The 16,047-nt window shown below is 33.2% G+C and overlaps 1 protein-coding gene across 1 annotated transcript in view; it reads right to left on the reverse strand.

The window, feature by feature from the left end:
* Window positions 1–16,047, reverse strand: part of LOC143245594 (cell adhesion molecule Dscam1-like) — a 131,954-nt gene that overhangs the window by 49,433 nt on the left and 66,474 nt on the right. Inside the window, exons 13-17 of the mRNA XM_076491950.1 lie at window positions 8,025–8,198; window positions 5,253–5,400; window positions 4,321–4,469; window positions 3,653–3,802; window positions 730–894 (exon numbers count right to left, since the gene is read on the reverse strand). Coding sequence (XP_076348065.1) covers window positions 730–894; window positions 3,653–3,802; window positions 4,321–4,469; window positions 5,253–5,400; window positions 8,025–8,198 — 786 coding nt within the window. The remainder of the gene's footprint in view (window positions 1–729; window positions 895–3,652; window positions 3,803–4,320; window positions 4,470–5,252; window positions 5,401–8,024; window positions 8,199–16,047) is intronic.

Below are 16,047 nucleotides of genomic sequence, written 5' to 3' on the forward strand. Positions count from 1 at the left end.
ATTCATTATTTTAAATTAGTTTGTATAAACGGTAAATATTAGTTGGATATAGCGTAATAGATTAATGTATAACAATGAAAATATCAAGTTCAATGACTTTCATTTTGTTTTAAGTTTTAATTAATTGAAACAATTTGGTTTGAATTTCGCGCAAAGCTACACGAAGGTTATCTGCTCTACCCGTCCCTAAATGTAAGACTAGAGGAAAGGCAGCTACTCATCACCACCTACCGCCAACTCTTGGGCTACTCTTTTACCAACGAATAATGGGATTGACAGTAACGTTATAACGTCCCCACGGCTGAAAGGGCAAACTTGTTTGGTGGGACGGGGATTCGAACCCGCGACCCTCGGATTACGAGTCGAGTGCTTATCCACCTGGCCATGTCGGGCCAATTAAAACAGTGATTAAATATATCTGATTTAAAAAAAAAAAAGTGAATCAAGATTTTAAAACTGGGAACATTCCAAAATTTTCTGGTTGCCTTCAAGTTAAAAGTCGTTTATTTTCATAGTTATACTAAAAGTTATCAGTTAGTTCTTCATGATATGTTAAGCACTTTAATAAACAAAATAACTGTCTTTTAGATCTGACTTTGATAAAATTGCAAAGCTCAGCTTATCATAGTAAAAGTATTGTCTTCAATTCAAAACAAGCAGATGCAGTTCTTATATCTAAGTTCTTCAAAGCTATGTTCCTTACGACAAAGAGATTGTAACAAAACGTACTCTCGGCTTCGGTTGTAAAGGAAATTTTCTTGCTTTGTCCACTCACACCAATCACGTTTTCTGCAGTTACGTAGACTTCGTAAGTTGTGGCAGGCTTCAAGAAGTCCACACGAGTACTAATATCTGTACTAGGAATCGTTGTATTGTATGGAGCTCTGTGGTTTGCTTTGAAGTATAAGATTAAGTCAGATACACTAAGGAAAACCAAATAAACGAAACTTCACTAAAAACTTAAATATTCAGCGAGTGGGGAGATTTTTCGTTCTTGATTGGTTGAAATAGTTTGGTATGGAAAAAACCATTTACGATCAATCGAAACAATAATTAAATTAATAAATTTAATGCTGTGAAAATACGTTTTGATATTTGAATAATAACACTACGTAACAAAATTTTCCTTTTTCTTGTACCTGGGCAGAAAGTGTTACTTCCCAATTGCTTATGCCTAAAGTAGATGGAAAAGACCAATTTTTCACTTCAAACTTTGTTTTTGTAACCTGGGTAATGAAATTTTCAAATTTACCCATTTTTCAGAACATTCCAGATAGATTCAGTGCTGAGGAGCTGATAGAGAATTTTCTCGAACTTACAAGAATTTTCAAGAACATTCTAGAATGTTGTAGAACTTACGATAATTTTCAAGAACCTTTTAGAATTTTCTAGAACCTTCCTTAGTAATATATATATATACAGAGGTTCACCGTTCACCATTTTAGTTTAGTTCTAGCTGCCGAAGTAAACACGTAGACCTATCTGATTTTATCAGAGATGGCATCAAGAGGCTGTAATCATTCTCCAGACGCGTTCTGCTATGTATGTGGCCAATTTATCAAAACAAGATCGAAAAGGTACTCTGTGACAGCATCGAATAAAACGTGTGAAACCTATAAGGCATATTTCGGCATGTCTGTCGGAGATCGAGACAAACCCAAAGCACCTCATTTTACCTGCAAGCACTGCAAAAAAACTCTAGAAGGTAAGACGGACAATTGTTTGTTTGCTTCAATAGTAAGATTTTATATTATACAAATTTTAGTCCTTTTAAAATTTAAATATCTTTTAATATATATATATATATTTAAATTTCTAATAGTATGGAAAAAATATCATAAAATATTTTGCATGAGCCTCTTACACATTAGTTGTGGATGAAATAAATCTTTTCTTCATAATAACAATTTGATTTTGATTTTTTGCAGGATGGTACAGAGGGGAAGAGAGAGCCATGAAGTTCGCTATTCCAAGAATTTGGCGTGAACCTACTGACCACTCAAGCAATTGCTACTTCTGCATGGTGGACCCTTCCAAACGTCGGGCTGTCAAAAATGCGTCTCTATCATCCATCGCCCCAGTGCCACACTTCCCTGAGCTCCCTGTACCCATTCGCCAGAAAGAAAACAGCTAAATCAGAAGAGGAGGTAGACGTTGAAGATCCAGATTACAATTTCAGAGGTGCAGCTGGTGAGAGAAACCCATACTACCCCAACCAAAGAGACACCAATGGCTTGATCAGAGATCTTGGTCTAACAAAGTCGAATGCCGAGACCATATATGGGGGCTGATACGTGAAAGTGATTTACATTACAGTCGCAAATCTCGAAAAACTACTCACTTCTAAACATTTTTGTTCATTTTAGTATAACTTTAGTATAAATGCATGTAACTTTTGATTCATATGTTGTTTTATTTAGACTTTATGTAAATAAAAATGTGCAAATTTGCCTATTTTTACATATAAAATAGGTTAATTTCTAAATTTCATTATCCAGGTAACAAAAGCAAAGTTTGAAGGGAATAGTGGATATTTTCTGTACTTTTACAACATAAGCAATTAAGAAATAACACATACTATCTAGGAACAAAGTTTGTGTTACATAATGTAATTAATCAGGTTCGATTTTGTAACGGTTAAATGGACTTACATCTGGGATGAATAGGCTTACCAACCTTTCGGTGGAGACACCAGATATATGGACATGCTTTACGTTACAGTTATTTAATATCTATCTCTTAATTACCTTTTGTCTTGTCTTGTATTTACTCATCTTCCTATTTGTTTAATGTATCAGTCTGGGTATCATTTTATATGTTTATGTTTCTTATTCGACCTTTCTAACTACTCACCTGTCTATCATTTCATTTAGATGGATACTTTCAGTCTCATATAATATATAGGGAAATTGTATTATTATGTGGTTTTCTTTAAAGGCAGTGAATTACTTCACTGTTACATAAAGTAGAACTAGATATACTAAAGTAGAGTGAAGGGTTCATTAGCTGTGAAAGACGTGATGTACGTAAAATACATGTCGACTATACTTAGACTCATGAGTTTTCTATCTTAATTACTAATCTCCAATTTCAAAAATTTCCCTTTCTTTTAGTGACCAAATTTTAGTTCTCAAATGATACACTGGCTTACATGCGGTCTGATATCATCTTGATAATTGCATACAAGAAAGAAACAAGCTAAGACAATTATGTGTAATGGATGATACAAATTACCTGCAATCACCACTTAATATTAATAGCTGCTGTAGAGAACCGTAAAAAAAAAAAAAACACATACAAAATGAAGTGTTCGAAATTAACGACCGCCGGGGCCTTTAGAAAAGGGTTAACATTTAACTTTCGGTTCACGTGTTTTGAAAGTAAAGCAGAAGTGACATAAAATCAAAATTTTTGAATATGATCATTTCTTTCATTCTGTACGTTGCGGGTCTAGTTAATTTGTAAAAAGGAAAAACAAAAGGCTTACCACATACGATAGTTTGTTAATAATAATTCCATACGCAGTTTAACTAGTGACAAAAGTCTGATTCAATCTCTGTGTAATATAGACTTGCTCTTTGGTTTAAGCTATACACCCTCAAAAACATTTTAATTCATCTTGGAGAAAAACGTTAAAATAAAAATTTGCTACCTTCAGATGAAGTTAGTTTTCTTGCTGGCTGCCAGTAGACGGTGTAATAGGTAATAGGACTATTCCCGCTAAACGGTGGATCCCAGTGGATTCTAATAGATCGGCTTGTGATGTCTCCAACGTGAATTTCTCTGGGTGGATCAGGTGGTTCTCAAAAGTAAGAAATATACAAATTATATTTACACAAGTGTTAGAGAAACATATCCGATTATACTGGTAGATGTTTCTTTAGAAACTTCACTCAATTGTGCTGTTTTATGGTTAGTATTGATGTGTATTTTGTTAAAATTTAATCCACAAAAATAAAATTAATTATAATTTTGAAATAACATAGGAATATCTAAGTATATGTGTGAGACAATCTATTAAACTGTCTCTTGATATTAAGTTTAAAATGTCAATGCATATCTTCGTAGTTATTTGACTAAATATGCTATTTTAAAAACTGCTAGCTACAAAATCGAGGAAAGTTTTAAACAAATTATTCAAACAAAGGTATATAATATGTGACATCCACACAAACTTGAAAGTATGAAATTATTTTCACTTGAAGAATTGTTAATATTTCTTAGAAGGATATCCTAATAATTTTAAGAAACTTTTAAAATGCCTTCTGTGCAAGCTACTTATAGTTGCACTTTAGGGTATTTGTTCGTAGTAAAACGTACCTTGTACGATTAGCTGTATGTTTGATTCGTCTGAACCATAGTCATTAGTAGCTATGCAAGTGTAGAGAGCTGAGTCAATTCTACCAACGGAGGTCACAATCACTTGTGACTTTAACATGCCACTTGAAGCCACTTCGCTTCTTCGTACCCTGGAATGTTGTTTTTTATGTTGAACTGTGTAAACCACGAAACTTGCATTGATAAGTAAATTAATACATAAAAATATTAAAATGGAGAAATATCTAAGAACGACCAACTGAGTTTTTATTGTCATATGACTTAAGATTTTATCCTCTCTGTATTTCAGTTCCAATCGAATAAGGCTATCACAGCAAACAAATAAATTTTTTGTCATATCATTATAAAGACATTACACAAAGTGATTCATTTTACTGCAGTGAAAGAGTGACATATACAGCTCGGCTGTTATATATATACATATATATATATATGCTTCTGAAAAAATGGCTATTAGATTGTAAATCTCAAGTTAAAGTACGTTTTTCTTGTCATTTGTAAACATGTTTTTTTTTTCCATTTCTCTGTAAAAGAAATTCTCTGCAATTTCAAATATTTATAAGTTTGTAATTCATTATCGTTATGAGACAATTTTAGTTGCAAATTTATATTTAGTCGGATAAGAAACTAAAAACTTTTATCATGAAAAATGCTTTTTTCTCATTAATCGTTTCATGGGAGTTTTTTCATGAATTTCGCTTAAAACTCTGATCATTTTGTTTTATATCTTTTATAAAATTAAAAAATGATTCAATTTAGTTTGATAAATTTTTAGGCCAATGAATTTTATACATGAGTTTACTTCCTGTAAAAAGTAATATACCTAGAGATAACCATGACATTTTATAATTCGTCACATGTATTTCATCTTTGAAATACTCCGTTAGCGAAGATATACTATCAATTTTACCCACCTTGGTTCGAGATCAAATGCAATTGGTTGTTTGTCTCGCAGCCAAGTAATTTTGATTGGTTGGTCTCCTATCACACTACATTCCAAAGTAGCTGACTTATTCTTCGGGATCATTTGGGTCTGGAACCTCTTTCGAAACTGGGGTGCAACTAAAGTGATAAAAGTTCGTTTCATTGATAATATCTCATAAATTATTTGATTCTTAGCTTCTTGGGACTTATTTCACTTGTGGATTTATAAACTTCTGATAAAAGCGCTTTTCACTCTGGGAAGTATAATTTGTATTAAAAACAAACAAACATACAAACCTTAGCTGAATATTTTCTAGAATGTAATGTCACTTGAGCGACGTCGTGGATCAGGTCGAATAAGTGAAAAATCAAAATCTTTATATATCCAAGGTAGGCAATAAGGGAACTTATAAAATAAAAACTAGAATACTTTTACCTGGTGTATAAAGTGTCTCACTTCCAAGAACTATCTTATGGACAAGAACAACTCATTCTCAGTAAACTACAAAATTCTAAATATTCATTTAGCATGGAGAGGGTCAGTATGAACTTAGTTACCTAAATGTCGTAGAATTTAGGCTTAATATTTTTATCAGGTAACATTTACTTCATTGAAGAGAGAGTTTGTAGGATATTTACAACAATACATTTTGTAGAAAAGTAAAAGTTTTAAGACAGAGGAATGTGGAATGCTATACAACAGGAGTTCTCTTCCAAAACAAAAACTTTCCAATGATCTAAGAGAATCAAGTGTCACCCGTTTTACAGAGTATAAAAAATGTTATTTTGGTTACCTGAGTCACATACTGCATAAACACGTGTTAGTATTGGCATTAGTAGGAAAGAAGGTTGTCTCAACAAACATTTCTTAGTGTCGACATTAGTGGAGACGAAGGCTGTTTGAACAATCATTTGCTAGTGTCAACATTAATAGGATAATGTGTCAACAAAAGTTTCCTAGTTTCAGCTTTAGTAAGGAAGAAGGATGCGTCAACACACAAGTACTAGTATAAGCATTAGTAGAGAAGGGGTTAGCTGCAATATTAGCATTAGCAAAGAAGAGTATTAGATTTAGTATCAGCATTATTAACGAAGAGGTTTAGTTTGGTATCAAAATTACAGCGAAGGGTGTTAGTTTTAGTGTGACAAGTAATAACGAAGAGTCTTAGTTTCAATATCAGAAGTAGTAGCGAAGGAAGTTAGTATTAGTATCAAACGATGCTACTTTTAGTATTAACATCAGTAGCAAAGAAAAGTAGTTTTAGTATTAGCCTTTGTAACAAATTGGGTTAGTTTAATTATCAGCCTTGGTAAATAATTCAGTTAGTTGTAGTATCAGCATTGCTATAAAAGGGTGTTAGTTGTTCAGCTCTTTCTTAGAAATGTTTAACTTAACAATAATTAACGCATCATGATTAAATAAATAATAAAAGAATAAACATGCATTAATTTAAAAAGAAATAAAAGAAAACTTATAATTTAAAGTGAATGCAAAAATATTCCGTTATATAATATAATATTTCGGAAGTTAAAACTTTTCAAACTGTATATTTAATAGTTGGAGTAACACACAATAAATACCAGGGAACTAACCCACATAATTTAAGTTCAACTTTACTTATGTACTACAGTCCTTCTGCAGTTAGATTTTTTTTTTTAAATTGTATGCTGAGTCAATGATAATCATAAGAGTAACGAAGTAGAGCTGTTAATGAATCTTCGAAACGCCAACGTCAGCTGGTCTGTTCATCATGTTTGTTTGACAAGGTAATTATTACACCAGAACGTAAACACTTTGTACTGACATTTTCCAAAGAGCTAGCCTGAATAACTTCAATGTTAAGAGGTAGTTTTGTCACAGTCTTTCCAATTAACGAATCGTTCTGTAGTAGAACACAAAAACCTTGTTTTACTTTAAAACTAACTCACCATGTACTTTTATTCAAAACTAAATTATCATGTACTTTTATTCAAAACTAAATTACCATGTACTTGTATTTAAAACTAACTCACCATGTACTTTTATTTAAACTTAACTCACCATAAACTATTATTCAAAACTGCCTCACCATGCATTTTTATTCAAAACTAACCATGTACTTTTATTTGAAACTAAATTACCATCTGCCTTTATTTAAAATTAACTTACTATGTACTTTTATTTAAAATAAACTTACAATGTACTTTTATTTAAAATTAATTTATCGTGTACTTTTATTCAAAAATAACTCACCGTGTACTTTTACTTAAAAATAAATCACCATGTACTTTTATTTAAAACTTACCATGTATTTTTATTTAAAACTAAATTATCATCTATTTTAATTTAAAAGTAATTCACCATGTTCTTTTTATTTAAGGGCCCCGGCATGGTTAGGTGGTTAAAACACTCTACTCGTAATCCGAGGGTGCGGGTTCGAATCCCCATCACACTAAACATGCTCGCCTTCTCAGCCGAGGGGCGTTATAATATAACGATCAATCTCACTATTAGTTGGTAAAAGAGCAGCCCAAGAGTTGATGGTGGGTGGCGATGACTACCTGCTTTTCATCTGGTCTTACACTGCTAAACTATGGACGGTTAGCGCAGATAGCCCTCGTGTAGCTTTGCGCGAAATTCAAACCAAACTCTTATTTAAAACTAAATTACCATTTATTTTTATTTAAAAGTGACTCACCATGTACTTTTATTTGAAACTAAATTACCATCTACTTTTATTTAAAACTAAATCACCATGTACTTTTATTTAAAACTAGCTCACCATGTACTTTTAACGTCACAACTCCGCTCACTTCTGAACCGTTTCCATTTGTTGCTTGACACAAGTAATAACCTTCATCTTCCTCAGTAACATCTTGTATTGTTAATGAACCGTTTTCAAAAATCTGGTGGTGATAACTTGTGGTAAGAGGATGATAACCAATAGGAGTTTTTCCTGTAAAAATCGACTAATTCAATGTTGGAAAACCTTTTGTTAACCTAAATCAACATCAACTGAAAAATATCTACAGAGTGTAATAGGCATTTGTTTTCTCTGTTAGATGATGTCACAAAATATGGTTATTACTGTGAAACAAACAGAAAGTTTTAAAATATTGAATTGAAAAGGTAGTTCCAATGAGATTGATAAAGACTAAACATATGTTGTTGATGTTTTAAGAACTGATATTAAATTTTAAGTTCCAATGTTAGCACTGATTATTTCGTGTTCTTATGCAATCATAAAAGTCCGTCTGCTTTGAGTCAAATAATGCTGATATACTGTGATTATTCTGTCTTTAATACAATTTAATATTTGTAACCAAATATTTTGATGAAAATAATACTGCCTGATATTTCAAATGTAAAAACAGTGAGGTAACATGTTGACATGTCATTCAAAATATTTCTCTTCGTTAAAATCACACCATCATTTGGTGTCATTTTAAAAAAGCTAAACAGTTAGAGCTTTTGACTGAAAATCGAAAAACGCAAAATTACGCTTTAGAGATATATAAAAGGGTTTGGGTTACCGTTGTGACGAAACACATAACGACGACATAACAGCATATATTAAATGGTTTCACAGATTGGTTCAAATTTCGAACGAACAAGATTTCTAGAATAAATTCTATACTAGAAAACAAAATCTCGAGACACATCTAGAAATGTGGAAATATTTACTTACACAACGTGAAATCTACTTAGCATATTTAGTAGAGCGGAACTCTCATAAAGTTTGACGTACTTTATCAAATTTCATGTTGCACTTTATATAATTTTCCCAGTTTATCGACCGATCTTAGTTTGTGTTCTGAGAATGTGTGCTCAGACACTACATATAAAACCAACTATCGCTTCCTATAAAACGTACATTATCCGAGCAGGGGAAACTGAAGATCATAATAAGAAGTCTAAAGTGTTTAAAGGGAAAATTATAACCAACATAGAAAGCTATAAAAGTCAAGTTTCATGAAACTCAAGCTCTGTTTATCTGCATTCAAACTTTAAAGGTTAAAATTTATTACTAAAGTTTGAAAGCTGCCAACATTATTCAAGATATTATGACAGCTGAAATTAACACAGAAAATACATAACTTTTACATATTGTATTTGTGTGTAATCTTATTAGAGGAAATAACTTGAAGAGTAGCTACAATGACCACTAAAGAGAATTTTTGTCCTGAGATGGGGTTTTTAAAGTTGTGAGATCGACCGACTTACTATATGATGCTTCATTTTAGATTTAGTTCTTTTACACTTTGAAAGTGATAACACCTTTTATTCTGATTATTCGATCTAATACCAAATCTGCACGTGCAGAAGTAGCTCTCTGTAGTCATCAAGTTTGTTTGCAAACGGTTTTCAGACAGAATGAATTACAATCTGTTCACTAAATGTATCTAAGTCCTTTTCGTGCTGAATGCAATGCAATATATTCAGGATATTTGGTTTATTATCATGAAAGAAAAGTAATGACTCTTTCACATGTTTATATAGTTTAACACATTACCCAATAAGATAGAATCGTTGAAGAATATTATATCTAGAAAGCTGGTTATATTTCTTATATAACTAAATAGATGCGCTATACAAACCAAATTTGAAGCGACAATTTCTATGCCATTAGTATTTAAGACTTCATCAACTTTCGATAATTTTGATGTTTAACAAGCTAAGTTTGTTTTTTAAGCACAACACTACGCTATAAGTGATTTTTAGATTTAAAAGCCCTAAGGCTTATTGGTAAACCACCAACTAGCAACAGGAATGGAAGGTTTTATGTAGCGAACGCTTTAAGTTTGGCGGCAGTATCGTTCTCTTTGTTTTTCGTTGATAAATTGTTTTAAAATAACTATGTTCGTTTTTACTGTTTTTTTCTTCTACAAGGTAAATTTATCATCGTTGCCAAAATATAATTCTAACAATGTCAGAAACACGAAACTGTGTTCCAACTTAAACTAGACAAACAATGATATATGTTTGTGATATATGTAAACTCAATATTTTTTTCTTAGTACAAATAACTGAGAATATAAAATATTGCGCGACTCAAACTTTATTAAAGTGGACCAAGAACAAGAATGCGTTACTTAAACGCTAGAAAAATGACAATTGAGACAGTTAAAGTATAATAACACAAATATCTATTCATACATGAAACTGTGTTTTTAGTTTCCCGCGTATATTTATCGCAACAAAATTGTCATCCACTGTTGCTTTCCTACAGCACACAAAAAGTCTAAAGTCAGTTGTCCAATTACTTTCAAAATTTATACGAGGATAAATCTTCGAAGTGTACGTCAGTCAATAGAAAACAACAGAAAGGAAAGAGAGGTGAAATATTCTATCCCTAATTATTTACAAAGGCCCGGCATGGCCAAGCGCGTTAAGGCGTGCGACTCGTAATCCGAGGGTCGCGGTTTCGCTCCCGCGTCGCGCCAAACATGCTCGCCCTCCCAGCCGTGTGGGCGTTATAATGTGACGATCAATCCCACTATTCGTTGGTAAAAGAGTAGCCCAAGAGTTGGCGGTGGGTGGTGATGACTAGCTGCCTTCCCTCTAGTCTTACACTACTAAATTAGGGACGGCTCGGTGCAGTGGGCTAACAAGCTACTCACTTAAAAACCTGTTGAAGAATCCGCAAGGGATTGCGGTCCTATGTTCCTTGATGGAATCGAGTGGTGAATGAATGAATGATGAATTATTTACAAAACGCTTATGTATAACCGTAGAACAATACATTCAGTTAATTATGTTTAAAGATTCCGTTAAGTCCATTTATTTATGTGATAATATTTTTGTAATGGTAATTTTGTAGCAATTTAACTAGAAGAGGTAGAAAGAGGAAAAAAGTATAACGGATAAACTATCGTAAGAAGATTTTTTTTAGAAAATACAAATGTAAATACCAGAGGACACCGCGGACCAAAAGTTTTTATTTTTTGTTTGTTTATTTCTTTTAGGGGAAAAGACACATTGCGCTATCAGCTGGGCATATTGCGAGGAATCGATCTCCTGATTTTAACAATTTTATCCACTAGATTACAAGGTTGGATACCGTCTACACAAACGGAATTTGGTAAACATGCGAAATAAAATTTAGTGAGCAAATAAATAACATTAACTAACTTTAAGTAATTTTCTATACCTTTTTTTTTGTAAATTGGACGGATAATAAAATATATAGATAGTGTAAAATACATACGATTTGAAACACTAAGAAGCTTTACTAGTTAATACATACCCTACGAAACTAATTTATAAGATTGTGGATCAACTAGGTTTACGAATGCTAGAGATGGTACATTCTTTGGTTTCAAAGGTTAAGAAAAACTGAATATATAAATAGTTATAGTTTGTATGAGAATAACCTCCAGTGATACAGCGGTATGTCTTCGGACTTACGACGCTAGAAACTGTCGTTCGATACCCGTGGCGTGCACAGCGCAGACATCTCATTACGTAATTACAAACAAACAAATCAAATGAGAAATTGTAATATTTCAACATTGTTCTAACTTGGCATACTGTTTCGTTTTTATAAGACATAGTTTAAACACCTACGGGCTTAAAGTCTGACAAAAATGTTTTTTTGCTTAAATTTATTATGATCATAGATCATATCCGAGCGTCAGTGTGATCGGTTTTCACCTGTAGTGTTGATCATCTCTGCTTTCTAGTGTCTTTTGAAATGGTGCAAACTATTGTGAAAATGTATTATAGTAAGTTTCCACCCACTCTATTAGGATAACACTTCAAGATCTTATACGTCGCACGTTTGAACCTGAAAAATTCCTCCTTCACTAAATCTAACCTCTGGGAAAGTGATTCAAACAAGATATATTGAGTGTAGTGATACAGTGTCCTTTGTACACGCGTAAGCACAAGACAGATAATAAAATAGTTTGGACATTACGTCATAACAATTCCAAGAATGTAAACATTCCTCGAATAATATAGTTGAGATGTGACGCTATGCAAGTACGAAAAATATAATCATTTACTCAAGTAATGAAAATTTTCGGATGTGACAATCACTTCCCAAGAATAGCGGAAGTTTTATAATTTAGTTACGCATATTTTGTTTGAGGTGCACATACATTACTTTCCATAGCGTTCAGGACGGTATATTTTATACATTCTAAGCAGCCATAAAGATTTTAAGATTGAAATTTTTTATATGACTTTTAGTGAATGTGACAGTTTGAAATAAGTCACATGGTTTATCTCAACGGTAAAGATTTTTATATATTAAAGTTTGGAGGCAGCTTGAGTAGGCAGCGAAAGAAACTTTATTATAAAGGCATAACATTTAGACAAGGTTATGTCATACGACACAAATAGTTTACATGAATACAGGAATATACATATGGTATGGAACAAAAAGGTCGTCACATTTTCTATATTATTAACCTTGTCTAGATTGGTTTGTTTTAAATTTTGCGCAAGGCTAAAAGAGGGCTATCTGCGCTAGCCATCTCTAATTTTGCAGTGTAAGACTAGAAGGAAGGCAGCTAGTCATCACCACTCACCGCCAACTCTTGGGCTACTCTTTTACCAAGAAATAGTGGGATTGACCGTCACATTATAATGCGCCCACGGCTGAAAAGGGAGAACATGTTCGGTGTGACGGGGATTCGAACCCACGACTCTCGGATTGCGAGTGGAGTGCCTTAACCACGTGACCATGCCGGGCCCCTTGTCCAGACTGTTACTTCTAGAACTAACAAGGCTAGAAAGTTGCCATTTTCTCATAAAAACATAACTTTTAATAGTAAACTCCATAAAGTGTAAAAGCAACTTATGTTGTCAACTGTTGACAAACAGAATATATATATATTACGTACAAGAAAATGTAGAATGAAATTATTGAAAAGCCATAAATGTACATACGTTTTTAAAATATATTAGATGACATTTTCCTTCAATTTATTTTTTAAATACACGCTTTAAATTGTATTTACTATGGTATTTTTTTATTTTCAAAATATATTATTTGATATGAAATTTAAAATACATATAAAGACTCTTCTCTGTCAAGACTATTAAATAACAAAGCGAGCTTGGTACTTGTGCTAGTGTTGTGATTGGCTGATGGAAAATTACGTCAGTGCCTGGCCAATTTGTATTTATAAATTGTAATGATGGACAGATGCCAAACACTGATGATGGCGACTGTTTAAATTTTTGAATAGTAAAATACTAGATTAGGATTGAATAGAATGTATGCACTACATATAAAAATCAATACGTACTATAATATAAACTTAGTTTAGCTGGCCAATAATTCTGGTCAGAATATACAGACAAATCGCACGAACTATGAATCATCTTAAAGACGAAGAATCAAGTTGATAGTTAGTTTTAGGAACAGAAATTTAAAATTTATAAACTGTGACGTAGTGTTAAATACGGAATTCCTGAATCGCAAAGTGAAAAAAGAGTAACGTACCAGAAAATAATTCGTTAATTGCTTTATATATATTTCATTTACCTTGTGGTTTAGAACTTTGTAATTAAAGGATGTACAGTTATAAATTGTTGCTAAAGCGATAATTTCACAAAGAAATCATATATCCATTGATTTTATTTCCTCTCATATCGTAAAGTTTTAACCACCTGTGTTTTAGACTCGGCATATTGTGTAACTGACATAGTGATATCACGTGTAATTACCTAGTTTTAAGATGAGTAGATGAGTAACTTAACTGAAATATTCGGTTACTGAACAACTAGTTGAAGTCCCCCTGCCCTGGACTTTGGACGAAAGTTATGTAAATTCATGATTAATAAAAGGTAAACTTAAGACAGGAAAAGTTGCTTCCCTTGTATGTAATTATAAATTAAAACAAAAACTGCAAAATATAAGTTTACACATATTATCGTATGGAACAAACAGCCAAATCTGTTGAAGACCCATCTGCACGAAGTTAGATACTGGCAAAATAAACACCCATAAAAATTGCAAGCGCTAAACTGAAATTTTGTTTTCTCCCTAAGGATCTAATGAACCTCCACATCAATTTTGGTGAAGATCTATTTACACCCTCGACGTATTTACATGGAAAAAGAACAGACAGCACTATTGTATTTGTATAGATGTAGGATATTTTTTACCTCAATGTATCAGTTTGCTGAAACCTTGATAATTTGGTACCTTGTTTACAGGGTTCAAAGTTCAAATACATCTTCTGTCTTTCTAAAATAAAGATATCCTTGCAACTAAAGCAGCTAGTTTCGTGTTTTTTATCATGTATTATCTTTCTCTGATTTTCAATAGTATGTTTAAGACCCATCGATAAATTGTTCCAAGTTTAATCAAAAGAGCTTTGATCGCGTGTCTTAATGTGTGCTCCATTTTCAGAGCCATGAGCTTTTTCTTTAGTCGTATTTGCACTCTAGCCACTCGTTGAACCGACAACATCCCATTATCACATGACACCTGGTTTTAATCTTTGTCTGCTTTTGAAATCAAATATCTCAACTTTTAAATCTTTCTCAAAATCATTACTGTTAAATACACGACTGTTGATACTTATCTGTAACAACTCAAGTATCGAGGGAAATTTATGAAAATTGACTTTGTTTATCATATTTAGCACAAACAGGCATAGTACATCGGCGACCACCTGTCATAATAATAATGTCTTTTAGTTAGCAAAGATAAACGCAAGTTGAATCGGAAGCAATAACAAATTTTCTGATTTCATCTCAAGTGTTTCAAAAGAGGCGCATAGCATGCGAGACGATGCGTGACCCAAAACTGGCATGACGTTCCATGAGCTGTAAGTCACGTAACAGGCTCTAAGAGCAAGCCTTGCTTCTCTTTGTTAATTATTCCCTTTCAAAATATTCTGGAGTTTCATAAGTTATTGATGTGTGTTTTCGTTATTGTTGCTTTTAGCGCAAAGCTACACAATTAGATTTCTGCATTCTGTCCGTAACAGGAAATCAAACTATCGGATTTAAATGTTAAACTCCATAAACTTACTACTGGTCCACTGAGGTGCATAAAGATCGGCATATACTATGTTAAACTCAACGAAAACAATGAACAATTTGTTTCGTGAAGACGAGAAACCCACTTGAAATAAAAATGTATCTCGGAACGGCTGGTGTGGGTATTAACACTTTTAATAATAAAGCAGAGAACAACTTTTTGACCTTCTGTTTTATTAGTAAAAGTGTTAATACCCATACCAGCCGTCCTGAGATACAATTTGTTTGTTTTTTAATTTCATGCAAAGTTTCACTAGGACTATCTGCGCTAGCCGTCCATAATTTAGCAAGGTAAGACTAGAAAGAAGGCAGCTAGTCATCACCACCCAGCGCCTCCTCTTAGGGTAATATTTTATGAACGAATATTGGGATTGCCCGTCACATTATCCCATGGCAGAAAGGACACACATGTTGGGTATGACGAAGATTCGAACCCGCGACCCTCAGATTACGAGTCGAGCGTCTTAACCACCTAGCCATGACGAGCCTAACTAGTTTGTATATCTATTCAAAGTACCAAATGTTAGGCCCGGCATGGCCAGGTGGGTTAAGGCGTTAGACTCGTAACCTGAGGGTCGCGAGTTCGATTCCCCGTCGCACCAAACATGCTCGTCCTTTCAGCTGTGGGGGCGTTATAACGTGACGGTAAAACCCACTCTTTGTAGGTAAAAGTGTAGCCTAAGAGTTGGCAGTGGGTGATGATGACTAGCTGCTTTTCTTTAGTCTTACACTTCTAAGTTAGGGATGACTAGCACAGATAGCCCTAGTGTAGATTTGCGCGAAAATTAAAAAACAAACAAACC

The sequence above is a fragment of the Tachypleus tridentatus genome, chromosome 2 (assembly GCF_004210375.1).
Source record: "Tachypleus tridentatus isolate NWPU-2018 chromosome 2, ASM421037v1, whole genome shotgun sequence".
NCBI classification, from domain to species: domain Eukaryota; kingdom Metazoa; phylum Arthropoda; class Merostomata; order Xiphosura; family Limulidae; genus Tachypleus; species Tachypleus tridentatus.